This window comes from Vipera ursinii (assembly GCF_947247035.1).
Source record: "Vipera ursinii genome assembly, chromosome: 3".
In the NCBI taxonomy this organism is placed as follows: domain Eukaryota; kingdom Metazoa; phylum Chordata; class Lepidosauria; order Squamata; family Viperidae; genus Vipera; species Vipera ursinii.
The window spans coordinates 80,015,464-80,034,248 of NC_139516.1; the positions used below are offsets into that span (position 1 = coordinate 80,015,464).

An 18,785-nucleotide genomic window follows, 5' to 3' on the forward strand; every position below is an offset into this window, starting at 1 on the left:
GGGACGAAAAGATTTGTGAGGGAAGCAAAATCAGCAGGATTTCTTCTGTTATGCCATGTAGTCCATCAGTGGCCTAGCAAGGGAGCAGCCTTCTCTACCTGACAGTGAGCGAATGGCGACGGGGTGGGTGGGTGGGTGGGTGGGTAGGTAGGTAAGAGTGAGTGGAGCCAGGTATGGTGGGAAAGCAGGCCCAGTGCCTCTGAGGGCCTGACAGGGCAGGATGAGAGAGTGATAGGTAGGAGGGTATGCTGCAGTCTCTCTGTGGTCAGTCGTAAGGGTGAATGACCACGGGGTTGCTGCAGGGGTTGTTAACTTTGAAAGGATTTGTATTTAGATTTTTTTTTGGGGGGGGGAGTTTGCAACTTCCAGTGTTCATTAAATGGCCTGTTCTACCTTAGTTATCTGTATTTTGTCCGACACATTGATGTTATATGAGAGTTTGCGATACATTGTAGAGAGTAATTAAATAAAATTTGGTTTCTGTATCATATATTTCTGTTCCCTTTGACATAGCGTAGAGAACTAGCTATTGTTGCTATACCAAAACAGAATTAAGTTTGCATTCAAATGGCAGCTAAATGTTTGCCTCTTTAGAAAATCGCAAATGGCAGAAAATATTTCCTTGATTCCTAAAGGAATGCTTTTTTTGCTCAGGATGTTGGGGAGCTGTATTCCCCCCCAGAATTTAACTTTCTTTATCATCCCACTTGTTTTCTCTCTCTCTGTCTCCTTCACTCCCTCCCTCCCCCCTCCCTCCCTCTCCCTCTTCCCTCTGATATCTATGTTCTATTATTATTGAGTATGCTTAATTCTCATTATGCTACGTATTGTTTTTATCTCTAGATTTTTATGATTATTTGGGGGGGCTGCTTTCTCAAACTTTGCAATTCTGCGGAGCAAGTTGGTAGCTGGTTTTTTTTGTTAATAATGCTGGGAGTTGGCACTCGAACTTACTATTGGAAGTTAATAACCATTCTACAGTTGAAATAGTCCCCATTTTATATTGACTTTGACAATTGTGTCTGTGTTCATTGGCTAAAGCAATCTCCTCCAAAGGTCAAGATGCAGCTTACTTCAGATGTTTGGCATTCTCTCGGCAATAGCTAAAGTCATGTTGCCAGACAAGTCTCAGAAACTCCAGCAACCATGAACACTGTGTTAGGAATGTTGTTCTAGAAATAGCATTGCATATTATCTTGATAAATTACGAGAATAACGTAAATGTGTCTGCTTTATCTTACCTGTTTGATTAGATCATTACAGATACTGATTTTCATGTTGACCGATTTTTGTCCAAGTTTGTTGCTTTCTGAATTATGTATTTGTATGCAAACTCCTGTAGCTTCTTCAAAAATATACTGCTCAAAAAATAAAGGGAATACTTAAACAACACAATGTATAGGATGTCTTATTTTGTGTTCCCTTTATTTTTTTGAGCAGTATACTAATACTGGGTGTCTGTACAGATAATAGGGAGATTCTTGAGCAGTCATATAAGCTGTCCTAAGGATCTAGCTCAGAGGTCTTCAAACTTGGCCCTTTTATGACTTGTGGACTTCAATTCCCAGAATTCCTTAGCCAGGCACACGGGCTGAAGAATTCTGGGAGTTGAAGTCCACAAGTCATAAAAGGGCCAAGTTTGAAGACCCCTGATCTAGCTGCTTTAATGCTTTGTGGTGTTTACACTAGCAAACTTTTTAAAGCACCACTTTCAAATAATTGCAATAATACACATGTATTGTAATTTCCAACTCAGAACTCCAGGTCTGTGGACTAGAATGAGACGTTGAAGAACATTTCTGTGATATTGCTAAGACGATTAATTGAAATATTGCTGAAGTTGCCAGGAGTTGAGCCTGGCTGGGAGCTTTTACTCTTGTCTGTATTTACCGGTGTGTCATTGTGTCAGTGTAAAATTCGTATATTCTAATTATGAAAGATAGGAACTAAATATAACACTTAAAATAATAAATACATATTTGACTAATAATTAAAGCAAAGCTTGTTGAAAGTATTGTTATAGAATATGAAATATAAGACATTCCTGATTAAAAACTTAGCCATGTTTAGCAAATTCCAATGTTTTCAGCTATCTGTCCATAATAAATATTGATGATGCTGGCTCATCATCCTTGAATTTCTGGAGGATATAAAGTAGAATAAATTATCTTAATGAATACACACACACACACACACACACACACACACAGAGAGAGAGAGAGAGAGAGAGAGAGAGAGAGAGAGAGAGAGAGAGAGAGAGAGAGAGAGAGAGAGAGAGAGAGAGAGACGTATTTTGTTTTGTAAAACATTAAAAAAAAATCTTCCTTTCTCTTGTAGGTACGTTTTGTGAAGAACATAACTTCATGGAAAGAGATGAAACCAGGATTTTATCATGGACATATATCTTTCTTGGATTTTGCAAAGTAAGCCACACAACAAATAATTCAATTTGCACCAATTTGACCTTGAATCATTCTTTATCATTTCTAATTTTCATGGTATAACTGTAGTTCACGATTCACTTTAGTTTGTACTGCCCTCTCATGGTCAAGATCAGAAATTGCACCATACAGAGAACTGCAAATACTGGGTTTTGGTCTCTCCTTCCAGTTTTGCTTTTCTCTGCTTCCACCTCCTCTTTCATTTTCTTAACATGTCCTTTCCTGTTCAGACTTTGTTGACAAGAATGTTGTAAATCATGTTGCCTCTTAAAAGAGCAAGTCATGCACATTGATATGTCTGAATAGTCAGAGAAATTAAGTCAGAGAAATTATTTTTCCTGATAGTTAAATCTTGAATGTTTGTGTATATGTATGTGTGTGCACCTGCGGGCGTGCGCATGTATACATCTGTGTCATAAAGACAAGAACAAATGGTTTTAATAACTTATTTTCTCTAACATTTCCACAGAGGTTCTCTCTTCCCCTATCTCAAGACAGTAACCAAGTTATAAAGCCTCATCATTCGGTCCTAATCAGTAAAACTCCATTAAAATTTATCAGAAATGAGAAGGCATATAGGTGTATGTTTAACCAAATCATATTCTATATCTTCCTATGTATTTTAATAGTATTTTAAACACAAGCAGGATTCTTACAGTTAATTTCAAAAATCTTATTTTCAATCCATCTGGCTCTTTAGCAACTTTCTAAAAATCAATGTTCTAATGTATTTCAAAGCAATTTGTTCAAAGTTGTTAAACTTCTTTCCCTGTGGATTGAAGGAGAAGCACCAGGTTTGATGAAACTTGCCATTCTGAAAGTTCTTGATAGCCCAAAAGCAGTTAATAAACAATTTCAGGAAAGGATTAAGAAAGGAAGCGGATGAACCCAGTGTCCATTTGAATGCTTTCAACCTTGGCTTGGGCAAAGCTGAGTTTCCTTCAGCTTCAGGGGCTCTAAAACTCAGTGGAGGCCATTGTTTTACAGTTCCCTTACAAGGAGCCTCAGTATAGAGGTCCTCCCCTTTATCTGGATAGGAATTTTGAAGCATTAATTTGTTTGCCAATTCCTTGCTCCATTGCAGTCATGGTGGTATTAAATTATTAAGAGCATCCCATCCTCAAATGTTAGGACTGAATGCCTATTGTCCTCAAAGGATTTCTGAGTGGAAGTTGATGTTGTGAAGAATCTCAGGTGTACCCCGGGCTAGTGGCTAAAATTATTTTGTAGAAATGTAATTGTTAGTTTTAGCATTAAATTTGATTTAAAGCAGCATAGAGCATTGGGCCAGAAACTCAAACACCTTAGAGTGGGTGCATGCTATGCAATACATATAGAAAAAAGGGTAGGGCTTGCCTTGCAACTTGCATCGTTTTGGGACTCTCCTGATCCCTCCACAGATGCTTATCTTTGTGGATCCTACAGTTCTGTACCCTGACAATGTCTGAGACAGAGACCAGTGCATGAAATTTCTGTTTGAACATTTATTTTAAGGATAGTGGGAATATAGGTTGAATATGATATGTCTTTCATGTTTTCTTCAGATCCTTCTGCTTATAGCAATAGCAATTGCACTTAGACTTATATACTGCTCCATAGTGCTTTACGGCACTCTCTGAGTGGTTTACAAATGTCAGCATATTGCCCCTAACAAACTGAGTCCTCATTTTACCGATCTTGGAAGGAGGGAAGACTGAATCAACCTTGAGCCAATCAGAATCGAGCTCCTAGCTGTGGGCAGAGTTAGCCCGCAAATATGGCATTCTAACCATTGCGCCATCACAGCTCCTATACATTGTAGTCATTGTTTATTTCTCAATTTTGCTTAACCTTAAAAGCATGGTAGCTTTTAAAGCAAGTTAAGAAAGAGTATCGTGTCTGTGTGTGTGTGTCTGTGTGTGTGTGTGTGTGTGTGTGTGTGTGTGTGTGTCTGTGTGTCTGTGTCTCCCCTGCCCTCTGTTTTATTTTGGCAATTGTGTAAGAATGGCAACCTCAAACAAGTTTGCATTATATATACTCATGAAACATAGTATTACATAATGCTGCAGTGAACAATGGCAGAGAAAGGTTGAAATATTACAAACCAAGAAGGAGCTCTCAGTCTGAAAGAAAAAAAAAACCCGAGTATAAAATTGCCTTGTTTTTTCAAATTCAGTAGCGTAACATACTGTATTAATGCATCTCTTGTGTTGAATATATAATGAAATAATAACCTTGTGAACAGCTTTGTAAGCATTTCTTTACTCGATAGATTATTCATAGTTTGAAACTGAAGACGTCTTATTCAGGAAAGACAACAAAACAATATCACAATTTACACTTACAGGCGTATTTTCCCCAGGACTGTTTTATACTTAAGTTTTTGTTTGTTTGTTAAATGACTGTGCCTAACCTCTATATAGTTTGTTTTCTTATGTTTGTGATTTTGATTTTTAAAATAATGCAGTATTTGCTCTTCTTGAGTAACAACATATGGTGTGATGTTCTTTGAGGGGAGAAATATACACACTCTGAATACTGTTTGTTTATCTTCTGGAATAAAGTCTCCCCTAGTGCTTTGATTCAATATGCACTCATACAAAATTAAAATGAAGTTAAAAAGTTTTTCAACAGCTGTGATAAAATACATTGTAGAAATTATATCAAACAGAATTAACATATAGACAATATATGGATGCTTTCATGTTCTTTGAAATATAACTACTCAGCACTAACTTTCTGATAGGATTCTCTTCATTTTTGAATTTTATCATGATTGATTTCTAAAGAGACCTTGATACCTTTTGGGTCTCTTTCCTAACAATACTGATTCATCTCTCCCATCTACCGAAGAAAGCCAAACCTGTGTCTTATCTATTCTGTGTTGGCTGTATACATTCATAGATGACATAAAAAACATATGTTAGACTAAGAGGGCGTAAAGTATAGGAGGAATAATTGCAGCAGTAAGTTTCCCTTCTGCTTCTCTTTCCTGAGCATTGTCTTCCCACATGCAGAGATGAGCTGGCACTTCTGCTTGAGTCAAGGAATGAGAAATACGAATTGAGAAACATGTGCAACAGAGACCTTGATTCCTCTCTTGATTTCCCTCGCTGCGAAAGAAAGAAAGAAAGAAAGAAACTTAGAATATAGTTTTTGCATTTACACCATGCGACCAGTTGTAGTGTGAACAAAATGATAACTATAGCAAAAGGTCAAAATGAAAGCACTTAAATACGTGCAACTAAATCAAGAGTAGCGGCAAAAGAGGCCTGAAGTGGATTGCCTGCTCTTGACACTTTGGGACCTGCTCAGTTTTGTGGCCAGTGTTAAAGCTTCCTGCAAAGCATTTAAAAACTCTCCCCACCTCTTGTGGGAAATGCTGAACCTCTATTAGAAATGTCCCAAAATATAAGCTAGCTTTGTGTAAGGTTTCACAGAACAGTTTGTAAAGGGTCATTTTGGTTAAAAAAAAACAAAAGAAAACCCAACTTGCTGCTTAGTATATCCATCTTAATATACTTAAATAGATAAAAATCTAACTTCCACTTCAGCACAAACCTATCCTAATTTCTGGAGCAATGGAAGACCGTTCTTGCCCTTTCTTCTTGCAACCATTTCCCCCAGTGGGGCCAGAAGAGAGCCCAGGCCTTCTCCCAGGCTCCCCACTTCTGGGCCCTCTGTCCGGTGCTCTGCTTAATGACTGTACAGTCACTTAACAACTGAAACGGGAAGAGCCAGGATTGAGCCAAGCAGTCATTTTTCTCATTTAACAACCACTTCACTCAGCTACCAAGATTCTGGGTCCAACTAAAGTTGTAAGCGGAAGACAACCTGTGTGCACAATATGATGAAAAGCTTTTTATTTTGTAGTAAATTTTCATAGGCAAGCCACTTTGCTGTGGTGGTTAAGGTTAAGAGCCTTGGTGGAGCAGTGGGCTAATGCCTCCTTAAGTAACACCAGCTGCCTGCAATTAGTGCAGGTTCGAGTCCCACCAGGCTCAAGGTTGACTCAGCCTTCCATCCTTCCGAGGTAGGTAAAATGAGGACCCAGATTGTTGGGGGCAATTAAGCTGACTTTGTAATAATACCGCTTGGGGGTTGTGTGAAAGCCCTAATAAGCAGGCATATACATAGAATGAAGGCTGCTGCTAAGTTTGTAAGCCGCCCTGAGTCTTCGGAGAAGGGCGGGATATAAATGGAATTAAAATTAAAAAAAATAAAATAAAATAAAAATCAGTGTAGGAACCGGGAAACGATGAGCTCTAATCCTGCCTTGGGCACAAAAACAATTGGGTGACCTTGGACCAGACACACTCTCTCTCTGCCCTAGGAGGGAGGGAGTGTTAAACTACTTCCAGCATGTTGCCCCAAAAATTGCAGTGGCTTATCCAGGCAGTCTATAGGAGTCAGAGGCACAGAGACACCGACATTTTCACAAGATCACTGTATAAATTCCTTAAAAGAAGGTGCTAATGAAAGAACAAAACTATTGCACTCAGTCCAATCCTATCGGGTTTCTCATCTGTTGAATATGGCTAATTGTCATTTTTCCAGCTTCCAGTATTCATCAAGCTTAATTATCATCTCTGCAACAAGCCTTTCAAAGGCAGGACTTTATCAAATTTATTTAACATTTATTTAAAAGGCAGGACTTTTATCAAAGCAAAAAACTATTTCTGAGCACCTCCCCCATCCTCATACCTTTCCTCCATCTGGTCATTATAGTAAGGCCAGCTGCATTATCTTCTTTGTTGCAAAGTATAGTTTTAAAAGGTTGCATCTGTTGGAAGCAGAAGTACCAGACTAGACTTCTGCTGATAATACTTGTTAGACAAAATAAAGTGAGTATCTATATGTAAATATCAAGTGTGCATGTTTTAAATCCACCAAAATGGAATGTATTATGATAAGGTCTGGTGACCTTCCTTTGAAAACTATCTCGGCTGTGAACTTTTTTTTTAAAGGCCCTTGAAATTGAAAACGTATTGTCTGCTTATTGTTTTTTCCTGTATACATTAATATGGGGGGAAAGGAGAACTCTTGAAATAAACTTGACACCGGATCCATTTTTACATCATGCAGGAAACGCTTTGATTTGTCAATTAGATTATCTTTTCTGTTTCAGATTTGGTGTTAAAAAGAAACCAATATACATCAATGTCATAAGAGATCCTATAGAGCGGCTGGTTTCTTATTATTACTTTCTGCGCTTTGGTGATGATTACAGGCCTGGACTCCGAAGGCGAAAGCAAGGGGATAAAAAAGTAAAAGTATATCTTGTTCACTTTCTTTGTGGCTTAGTTTTAACTATGTAATTTATGAACTAAATGAAAAACATGAGACAGTAATGTTCAAAACCAAAACTGGAGCAAAAGTTCTCATTCCATTCACAAGAGTTTTCTCTACATTTTTTTTTGATCTTTTAAAACATCTGTTCATGAGAGCAAGAATGAGCTTTCTTTCTTTTCTTTTTTTTTTAAACACTCCTCCATATATTTCTTTTGTTATTTCCTCCATAATCCTTTATTGAAGATCTTAAGCTGGTTGGCTCATGTTAGAAGTTTCTGCTGTAAATTGTGAACATACTTGCTTGTCTAGCTCTTTCCTGGATTTCTTAGCTTTTGCTTTTTGCCTGTCGGCAAGTAAATAAATAGGTAGAGGCTAACGGAAGGTATCTTTCTCAAGTATCTATAGCATAGAGGTTTCATCAAAATGACGGAAGTAGTGTCATGGTGGCACAATACAAACCTTGCCCCTTTTATACGTCTGGGCACTATAATGATACATGCACAAAAGAGAAGGAGCTTACACAGTGCAACACTACTTTTGTAATTGACTCTCCCCCAAGGACACTTCTGATACCTTCTCCTCTCTTAGTAAATATCTGGATGCTTCATACCATGAGCAGAGTGCAGTCTATTAAGAAGTGTGTAAATATCCTAGGGGAATGCGGTGGCTCAGTGGGTTAGGACGCTGAGCTTGTCGATCAGAAGGTCGGCAGTTTGGCGGGTCAAATCCCGAGTGCCGCGTAACAGAGTCAGCCTGTTACTCATCCCAGCTTCTGCCAACCTAGCAGTTTGAAAGCACGTAAAAATGCAAGTAGAAAAATAGGGACCACTACGGTGGGAAGGTAACAGCGTTCCGTGCGCCTTTGGCATCTAGTCATGCTGGCCACATGACCACGGAGACGTCCTCGGACAAGCGCTGGCTCTTCGGCTTTGAAAAGGAGATGAGCACCGGCCCCTAGAGTTGGAAACAACTAGCACACATACGCGGGGGAACCTTTACCTTTTAAATATCCGTAATTGTTAGGCCTGAATCTGGCGGGATAATATTACAAGCTAATGATGAATCATAAAACTTTTGCCCTGTATTATAAAGAGTTGTGGATCGGAATTCTTCAAACTGCAAGTAATACAGTCATCCCATCCCAGTATAATATTTCATACTTTGGGGGTTGAATATTATGAGACTTTATTACTATCAGCTGGGTCGTCATTTTATGTTATGGGAATGCTAAAGCAATCCATGGATCCATTTCGGCCAGACTGCATGGGTCTTCCTTTTGCTTTGGTGCCATGTTAACTGTATTCAGGAGATACCTTTCCCTTTAAGCAGATGCAGTCTACTTATTAGATTGTTTATTATAGCATTACTTCGAAAATTCAGTCCAGAGACCCTACTCTTGCTATAATGCCTAAAGAGTTTCTTAGCAAGAAGGAAGTTGGTTGTGATCCAGTTGATCAGTCAGCTGTAACTAATGCTGTCTTAAAATCTGTTCTGACCACACATTTCTTGCTGATGTACACTTACTTGGTGGTTATCATATCACACCCTCTGTGCTCTTGGATTTTGCATTGGTTATAAGCAAGAATTGTTCTGCAACATTTGTTTGGATTCTGCTCCAGTAGTATTAAAAAGTACTAAGTAATTAACCCTTGTATAGGAGGATTCAGAACTATCAAAATTAGCCCAGTCTACTGTAGCAGCAGCAGCAGTAGTATAATTTGATTACCAACAGGCAATCTTTTAAATCAATAAATATAATACCTTCAAATTAGTTCCTGCTAATATAAAATAAACCATTTTAAAAAAACACATTTTGTCTATATTCCCATGAGCCATTTTAATTTCCATTTTTAGTTAACTTCTGTTGTGATCTCTGCAAATAGCATTTGCTTCTCAAGCGTCTGTATTGTTGATTGGTTATCTGCAGTTGGAGCCCAACAGAGTTTGACTTGCAAGCATAGTTGATATAGACAGATTCAGTTGTAGAAATGGGACTTTTTGCTATTGTTCTTATATCCATTATTTAACAATATGACCACTTTGAAAAGTTTCATATGCAAGAAGGAGTTTTACAGCTTGCTTCTGAGTTTCTTTCGTTGTTTTTCCCCCCCAGACATTTGACGAATGTGTAGCAGCTGGAGGCTCAGATTGTGCTCCTGAGAAACTCTGGCTTCAGATACCATTTTTCTGTGGGCATAGCTCTGAATGTTGGTAAGAATATGACATTACAGAAGAAATTTATCCTTGATTGTGTTACATTGATTGAACTAATGAAAATGGGTACCGGAAATTTAAATTTGGGCTGATGGTGGTGGTGAGGATGGTGAGCTTTAATTAACATAAGTAGCTTACCTTCCAATGAGCAGAGTTTTAGAGAATTATAAACCATTTTCAAACTGAACTGTCCCTTTCCTTTCTAAACTTCCATATCAATGATTGACTATCCCGATTAAAAACTGTTTAAGAGGACTTCTGGTTTTGTGTCACAGTGAGACGGGACGCAGGAAGGCAGAGCTTCATTGCCCCAAAGAGGCGATGAAGAAGGAGGGGTGCCTTGTTGATCACAGAGAGACAGCGGTCTCTCCGTTTGATCCAAGAAAAGCTCTCTAAACTGGCAGGGAAAAGAGCGGCCACACCTCTGTGGCTGGCCATTAGTTGCTGACAGCCGAAAAACAAAGCTTTAATTAGCACATTGTAAACAGCATGTTTGCACTGGGTGAGAATATTGTTCCTTTATTTACTATTTTACAACTTAATTTCCTGGGAAAGGCTCCCAAGAAGTTTAGAAACTCCGGATGTGAACGGAAGTGGCATTTTAAATTTGTTATGCGGGACAGAAATACACAGTGCTGAAGTAAAAGTAATACAAAGCTACATCTTTGATAAATCTGAGAACTGAGATAATTGTTAAGATTTTCTCTTTGAGAAAAAAATTATTGAGGTGAAATATAAGAAATCAACCCTTTGTTTTAAAAGTGGAAAATGGACTTTGAATGACATCTAGTGGTGGATTTGAGTACGGTACCATAACTAGCTCCTTGGCTGCTTGGTACAGCTGGCAATAAAGGGAAATATTTTGGCATATTTATCATCCTGACCTTCTTGGACTATAAATACCTACTGAGCTTGTACTTTTAATCTCAAGAGCTAGTGGGAGAGAAAGAAAGATTTGACTTTTGAACATGTCTGGTTGAACATTTTGAACACTTGTAATGTTGTGGACTACAACCTTGCCTGACTGATAATTTTCAGGATACTTGAGACAAAGGATTACTATAAAATATTGCTATTAGGACTGGATTATAAAGGCTATGTATAAAGACCAGAAAAGTAGAGGAAATCTCATTCCATTCTTAATGAGACTGGTGATACCAGAGGATTTCTAGGAATGATGCCTCAAGAAAAAAGAAATACCTTTGAGAAGAAAATACTCTCTGTGTTACAGCAAATTCATCAAACATTTGTTGCACAAAAAGAGGACATAAAAAAACCTATAGTGAGACTAAAAATAACCTAGATGATATATAGGACCAAATCTCCAAACTGAAGCTACAACTGGAAAGCTCCCAGACAACGACTGTAAAGTATGAACAAATAAATAAAGAAATCAGAGGATGAAGCAGAAGAAATGGATCTAGAGATGGAGGAGATAGAAGAAAGGAAATATGGACTGCAAGACCTACCTATAACAATGAAAATACAAAAGACTCTTTACTCCTTTCTCCAAAATACACCTGATGACAAGGAAGATGATTTTAGAAAATGGAACATAGAGTGGGCAAGGGAAATATTTAGGGAATGTGGATGGGCAGAGTCCCCCCCAAAATAAAATAATAATAAAATAAAATAAAATAAAATAAAATAAAATAAAATAAAATAAAATAAATAAAATAAAAAAATAAAATAAAATAATAAAATAAAATAAAATAATAAAATAAAATAAAATAAAATAATAAAATAAAATAATAAAATAAAATAATAAAATAAAATAATAAAATAAAATAAAATAAAATAATAAAATAATAAAATAAAATAATAAAATAAAATAATAATAATAATAAAATAAATAATAAAATAAAATAAAATAAAATAAAAATACCTAAATTGCCTTTCTCATGCCAAGCAGCTTGCACAAAAATATAAAATTTTGGGGCGATTTAATTGCCTTGCCCTGGAAAGCTGCTTGGCAAAAGAAAGAAAGCGAGAGTTAGACTTAAAAAATAGAAGATTTGCTCTATCAGTGGGGGGCACTATCTGTTTAATATACCTGTTTGAATATGAATAAAAGAGTGGATGAACCTTAGATATAACTAGAATTTTATAAAGGAAGATATGATTTAGAATTAAAATAGCTTTTTCTTTTTTGATATGGGAAATTTGAAAATAAGAGGATTGCTTTGAATAAAAATTTTTTAGCTACATAAATGTAATTAATATTGAGAAAATCTTAACTGATAAAAATACTGTAAATATTGATGGGAAATCAAACTTAATAAGAGCACGAAAACAGGATATTGACTTATGAATTGATATTACTGTTATTTCTGTAACATTAGTAAAATATGATGAAGATGTCTATATCTAATTTTGTATGCATCAATAGTACTAAGAATTGTAATTGTTTAACCAGGGAAAAGGAAAAATATGAGAAAGAAAGGAAGATCAAGGAAAAAATACTGGAGTGTATAGTACTGAATAGATTTATATTGAAGAAGTTAATGTTATATACATAAACCCAGACAACATGTTGTTTACTAAGCTCTAAAGATTGTGATTTTTAAAAATCAGTAAAACTTATATATATATAAAAATAACTGTTTAAGAGGAGGTGGGGATTTTGGCACTGGCTTTAAAAAGTATTCATCCAAAGGAGCTAAGCTTATTTTTCATTTTAATTGATGGAAATAGGCACAATTGAACTGCATTATAAAAAAACATAACCACACTGTGAATTCATCAGTAAGGAAAAAGGAGCAAACAAGTGGGGTTTGTCATGATAATGCCCCAAACAAGTAGTGACTGGAGGTCACTTCAAGTATAACCTATTTCCAACAGAATGTTTTTGTATGTAAATGTGCTAATGATCATTTCTTCAGACAATTTATTCAGTGCAGTGGCGTAGCGTGGGTTGCCAGCACCCGGGGCAAGGCAAGTGATGTCACGGCACCGCCGAAAAGACGCGCCCCGCAGCGGCGTAGACTTTCCAAGAAGAGTCGCGCGCATGCGGGATGCTTCCGGGTCCCTCTCGAGGGCGGCTGGGCGGGGCTCCAACCTGCAAGAGCCGCTGCATTCAAGCTCGCACGTGAGCCCCGCTAAATAAAGCCACGCATGCGCACGAAGCTAGGCCGGCCGGCCGGCGGGTCCATCTTCGCTCGGCCAGGCCTGCCGGGGCGCCTGCGGGGCGCTTGCAGTTGGCCTGAGCCTGGGCGGAGAGTTGGGCGCTTCTATTTATTTTATCCAGTTTATGTGGCCGCCCATCTCACCTGCCGGACTCGTTTCGCTTTGCAAGAAAGAGCAGCTCGAGAACGGAGCCAAGCCGACTCTGTGCAGCCCTTAGGGCTCCCTGAGCTGCTCAGTGCGAGCGCGCCCCCCCAGATGTTGCGCCCGGTGCGGCCGGCCCCCCCTGCCCCCCCCACGCTACGCCACTGATTCAGTGCAAGCATGAGCAACTACTTTATGAGTACTAAATGTCATCTGAATGCTTAATCATTTTAAAAATAGAATATAGAATATTCTTTATTGGCCATGTGTGATTGGACCCACAAGGAATTTGTCTGTGGTGCATAAGCTCTCGGTGTACATACAAACAATGAAGTAATATACAGTAATCATAAGATACCAATAGTAGATGATAATAGGAAAGATGAGAAGGATAATAGGAAATCCCTTTGGTTTTGCTTATAATGTAGACTTACTAAAATGCAAATATTCTATGGCTGTTGCGGAAGACTGTTGAACAACTCCAATGTTCTCTGAATCTCTCCCTCCCCCCCATCACATTCAAAATGACACTCTTGGCTGTTTTAGTATAACAGCATAACTTTTCCCCACTAAATAGCACATTTTAAAAAGGCATTTGCGCCATCAAGAAGTTAGAAATCAGAGCTGTAAATCTTTTGACATCTAACCTAGGCAGTGAAGAGAACAAAAAGTGGGGAGAAGGGGAAAAAAGCAAAGGAAATTAAAAATGTGTGCAGCTGAAACTTTGTTTTCTTGTCTGTGCAAAGATAACAGCTTAGCCATTATTTTAGCCTGGTGTGAGAATATCTAAACGAAGGGAACCAAAATTCTTGGCAGACATCAAAACCATCCTGTAATTACTTTTTATCATTTTAGGAATGTGGGAAGCAGATGGGCTTTGGAACAAGCCAAATACAACTTGATTAATGAATATTTCCTAGTGGGAGTTACTGAAGAGCTTGAAGACTTCATTATGTTGCTGGAGGCAGCTTTGCCTCGCTTCTTCAGGGGTGCTACAGAATTATATCGAACAGGTATTTCATCACCCCTCAACTACATCATGTCTCTCTGTGTGTATGCATTTCTTTTTAGGAGAAAGCACAGTGTCTTTTCCGAGATTTTCATTATTTTGTTCCTGAAAGAATTACAAGCGATGTATTAGGGCTATTAAAACTGAAAATGTGCTTCAAGCATAGAATACACACCCAGCATTTTGCAAATTCTGCCTAATTGATTGACTGGGGTGTGTGTGATTCAGCAAAATTGAAGAGCACGGCATTTTGATCGATGGGGGTTTTGGCCGAAAAACAAAATCTGCAGATCTATGAGAGGCTGAGTAGGGCAACCACTACATACCTAAGTCAGGCAACTTGGCTAGCAGCTGAGGCTTGAGTGGCCGGATCTAACCTGCCACCCTAAATCATCCAGCCAGTAGTCTCCAAAAGAAATATTATGTCTCCCTGCCTGGGGTGGTTCTTAAAAAAGAATTCAAGTTAGCAATTTTGCCTTAGATTGGTGTATGCCCAGATTATTTTAATAAATTCTAACAATCTGAATGGGTTACAAGTCTGTATTTAAAATATACATGTGTTTATATTATACCTATTGAGATCTCTTCCTCCTCTCCCCTCCGTAAGCATTTCTTTCCCCAATCAGCAGAGGCACACTGAGACTCTTCAGAGGACATTCTTATGTTCCCCTTTGGCCACACCTCCCTTCCTTTCCCCCCAAAGCAGTGCATCTCTATGATTTGCCCCAAGTGCTAACAGGGAGGGGGAATGGGGGGGCACATGGCCTCTGGCCCCTTTTACAAAAGAACGTTCCCAGCCCCTGGTCTCAGCACTGGCTCCCTCACCAGTCTTTCAGTGCTTTGTTTCCATTTTATATATTGTTTTACCCAGTGGTTGTGTTTTTTTTTTTTTGGTAAAAGAAAAAGGTGCCAGAACTCACACGTCGTACAACCTGCCTTGCCTACCCTACAAGGTTCCATCCAAAAAAGGTGCCGGAACTCCGTTCTGGGCGTTCTATGACAAAAAAGGCCCTGGTTTTACCAACATATAAAATACAAAGAAAAATAATATCAGGAAATTATGACAAGGAAAAAAGAGGGGCAACGCTCTCTACATGGGGCTGCCCTTGAGGACCACTCGGAAACTCCAACTGGTGCAGAATGCAGCCGCGCGAGTTGTGTTGGGGGTCTCCCGATACTCCCATGTTACACCTCTGCTCCGTGAGCTGCATTGGCTTCCAGTTGCCTTCCGGGTGAGATTCAAGGTGCTGGTAATGACCTATAAAGCCCTACATGGCATGGGTCCGGAGTACCTTAGGGAGCACCTGCAACTGGTGTCAACTTCCCTCCGCCCAGTGCACTCCCACAGAGAGGGCCTCCTCAGGGTGCCACCGGTCAGAGAATGCCGACTGATGGCCCCCAGGGGGAGGGCGTTCTCTGTGGGTGCGCCTGACCTTTGGAACCGTTTACCGGTTGAGCTCCAGATGGCTCCTGACCTTCGCTCCTTCCGACGTGATTTAAAAACCTATTTGTTTGAACAAGCCGGCCTGGTCTGATGGGTTTGGGGTTTTAATTATTGTTTTTAAGTAATTTATTTATTGTATTTGGGCACCATGGTTTGTTTTTAATTTTTGTATTTTGTATTTTTGATATTTATTGCCCTGTTCACCGCCCTGAGTCCCTCGGGAGAAGGGCGGTATACAAATTAAATAAAATAAATAAAATAAATAAATAAAGAAAATATGAGATACAAGGGAAGAAAAAAAAAGAGTTGACTTCTGACTCTTTTTAGCACAGTACAAGATAACATCCCAGCCTCAACTTTTTACTTTTACACATATAACTAGCCATTTCTATAACAACAAATCTATCTAATCAGCAAAACCAAGTCAAAAGTTTCATTTTGTTTCATTGCAAGCCCCAAATCCAGAAGTGATATCCAAATAAAAAACATAATTAAATATGTTCTTCTTTTTGAATAAAACAATCAATTTAACCATTTCTGCTTTTTTTAAAAATCCCATTTATATCCCGCCCTTCTCCGAAGACTCAGGGCGGCTTACAATCTAAGCACAAATCAATGTGCTTAGCAATAGCCTTCGTTCTATGTATATGCCTGCTTATTTGGGCTTTCGCCCCCCCCCCAAAGCGACATTATTACAAAGTCAGCTTATTGCCCCCAACAATCTGGGTCCTCATTTTACCTACCTCAGAAGGATGGAAGGCTGAGTCAAACTTGAGCCTGTTGGGACTCGAACCTGCACTAATTGCAGGCAGCTGGTGTTACTTAAGGAGGCATTAGCCCACTGCTCCACCAAGGCTCTTTTATCTTCCTTGCTGTGGAAATCATATGTATTTCTATTTGCACTTAATAATCTTTACAAACTATCACCATTTATATTAACAAAATTCTCACTGTATTCTTTCAGATTCTTTAACCTTAAAGGGAAAATTACTTTTTCCATCCATTTTAAAAGACTAAACCTTTCTTTAAAACATTTCTGAAATCAAAGCTTTCTAATTCATCTTTTTTAACTTCCTCTTAACATGCATACTTTAAAGTTCACTATTAAATTTAGATCACTCGCTCCAAGTTACCTTCATAGAATAATTTTTTCTTCTTGTATACATCCTTTTTAAAATTCTAAACTTTTTAAAAATTAATACATCTTTTTCTTTAACTTTCTCTTAACACAGGTACTCTCAAATAAACATTCAATAACATTTTACAAACTTTAGGAATTACATAAGCATTATATATAAATGAAAAATAAATTTTCAAACATTAGACTTTCTTTCAATTACAAATATCAAGCTGATAAAAATCCATTCTAATTCCAATTGATTCATTAAGTTTAAGTCAATCCTTCCACCTTGTCTTCATGAAGTAAAGTCTTTTTCTTCTCTGGAATGTTTGTCAAGTATTTATAAGCTTCTCTTTTCCTCAAGGATTTCTCAACCATTTTAATGTCCATAAGGAAAAGTCTTAAACTTATCCTTTTAAAAGTTGCAGATTTTCTTGGAGCTTTTCTTTCACTTGTATTGTGGAGCTTATATTTAAACCATCATAATAAGAGTTGGTGTCAGGTTTATATTCCAAAATTGCAACTGACTCCTCTGCATTGTCAGCTACTTGTGAAATTGCCTCGGAGGTTTGGTAACTTTCTACACATATTTGCATCTCTGAAGTAGTTTGAGAAGCTTTTTTTAACATCCTTGGCGCATAGCTGATCTATGAACTGATGGATTTTATTTAAAGATTTTTCAAATACATCTCTAATAATTTGCTCCTCCATTTTCTTAACTCCCTCTCTAGTCAAAGAATAGCTTTTTTGTAAACCACTTAAGAATTGCTGGCCAATCAGGAATCATGAAAATCGGAAAGTTTTAGCCACCCACAGCAAAACAGACCAAACGACAAATTACTAAAAACAATAAACTAAACTAAGCTAAACTAAAACCACAACTTTCTGCCCTTATATTTCTCCATCAACTTTTTTTTTTTGAAAAAGATACTCCACACTTCCTTATTTTGGCTTGCTTTAATAGCTTCTTCCTTGTTGTTTAACACTGAAGATATCCCCAAAATGTCACAGATCTTCAAAAAGGAGTAACAGGCTGTGGTTAAAGAGAGCCTCATTTAGCTTAATAAAGATTAATAGTCTTTAAAAATTACTAAGAAATGAAAGGCACAACTTACTATCCATTTGAAAAATAAATTCTAAAAGGCTTCTTCTTCAGCAACAAATTGATTGCAGCCCCCCCCCCCTTGTTTTGGCACACAAGCTGCTTCGAAGCACAGCTCCTGAAGCTACTTGCAGACCTTTGCTGTATTGGAGGATCTCGAGGGATAATTCTCTTGTAGATCTTGCCCATCTCTTTGGCTTCAAGTGCACCATATTCCACTGCTTTTTCCCCCTTCCTCCCGAATCTTCCCCTAGTTACCCTTAGCTGCTACTGTTTTGCTTGGCCATAATGTATACAGCTGGCCTGATTGCCTTTCCAATCACCCTTAACTGCTGTATGCTATCCCCAATGTTGTTTGGTTTCCTTCTTCCCCCTCTCCCCCCCCCCCCCTTTCTCCAAAACAGATACGGATTTTGGTCTGGGCACAGTTGTGTGCACAGAACATTGTGCAATGTGCACAGAACATTGTGCAATTACTAGTGAGAATATAATACCAGCGGCTTTTTCCAATTTTCCCTTATGTATCTGAATACATATAATTTATCTTTTATTACTTGCTGAAAACTAAATAAAACATAAATGGCTTTTCTATATCCATCTAGGCTCAGTAGAACTAACTTTTTCATCGCCATTTGAAGAGGTCTAGCAAGTTTTCATGGGCTACCAATGTATTACTGAAAAAAAGAAAGTAAAGCTTCATACCTGGCTTTAGGAAATAGGAAACAGACCAAATCACCTTTAGACTACATTTCTAAATAGCAAGCATACTCCTTTAAGTTTCCAGTTATATGTAGCAGGCCTGTGCAGCGCTTCAGAGTGAAAGGGGAAAAGATATTTCAAAGCATGCATGTATGTAAAATTTGAAATTTGAAACGCCCTGTGTCAAGCTGAAAACAGTTGTTTTCTATTGGAAATGA

The 18,785-nt window shown here is 38.1% G+C and overlaps 1 protein-coding gene across 1 annotated transcript in view; it reads left to right on the forward strand.

Annotated features, from left to right (window-relative positions):
- HS2ST1 (heparan sulfate 2-O-sulfotransferase 1) overlaps window positions 1-18,785 on the forward strand; it is a 108,978-nt gene that overhangs the window by 80,813 nt on the left and 9,380 nt on the right. Inside the window, exons 3-6 of the mRNA XM_083360474.1 lie at window positions 2,338-2,423; window positions 7,549-7,687; window positions 9,826-9,923; window positions 14,049-14,206. Of these exons, the coding sequence (XP_083216600.1) occupies window positions 2,338-2,423; window positions 7,549-7,687; window positions 9,826-9,923; window positions 14,049-14,206 (481 nt within the window). The remainder of the gene's footprint in view (window positions 1-2,337; window positions 2,424-7,548; window positions 7,688-9,825; window positions 9,924-14,048; window positions 14,207-18,785) is intronic.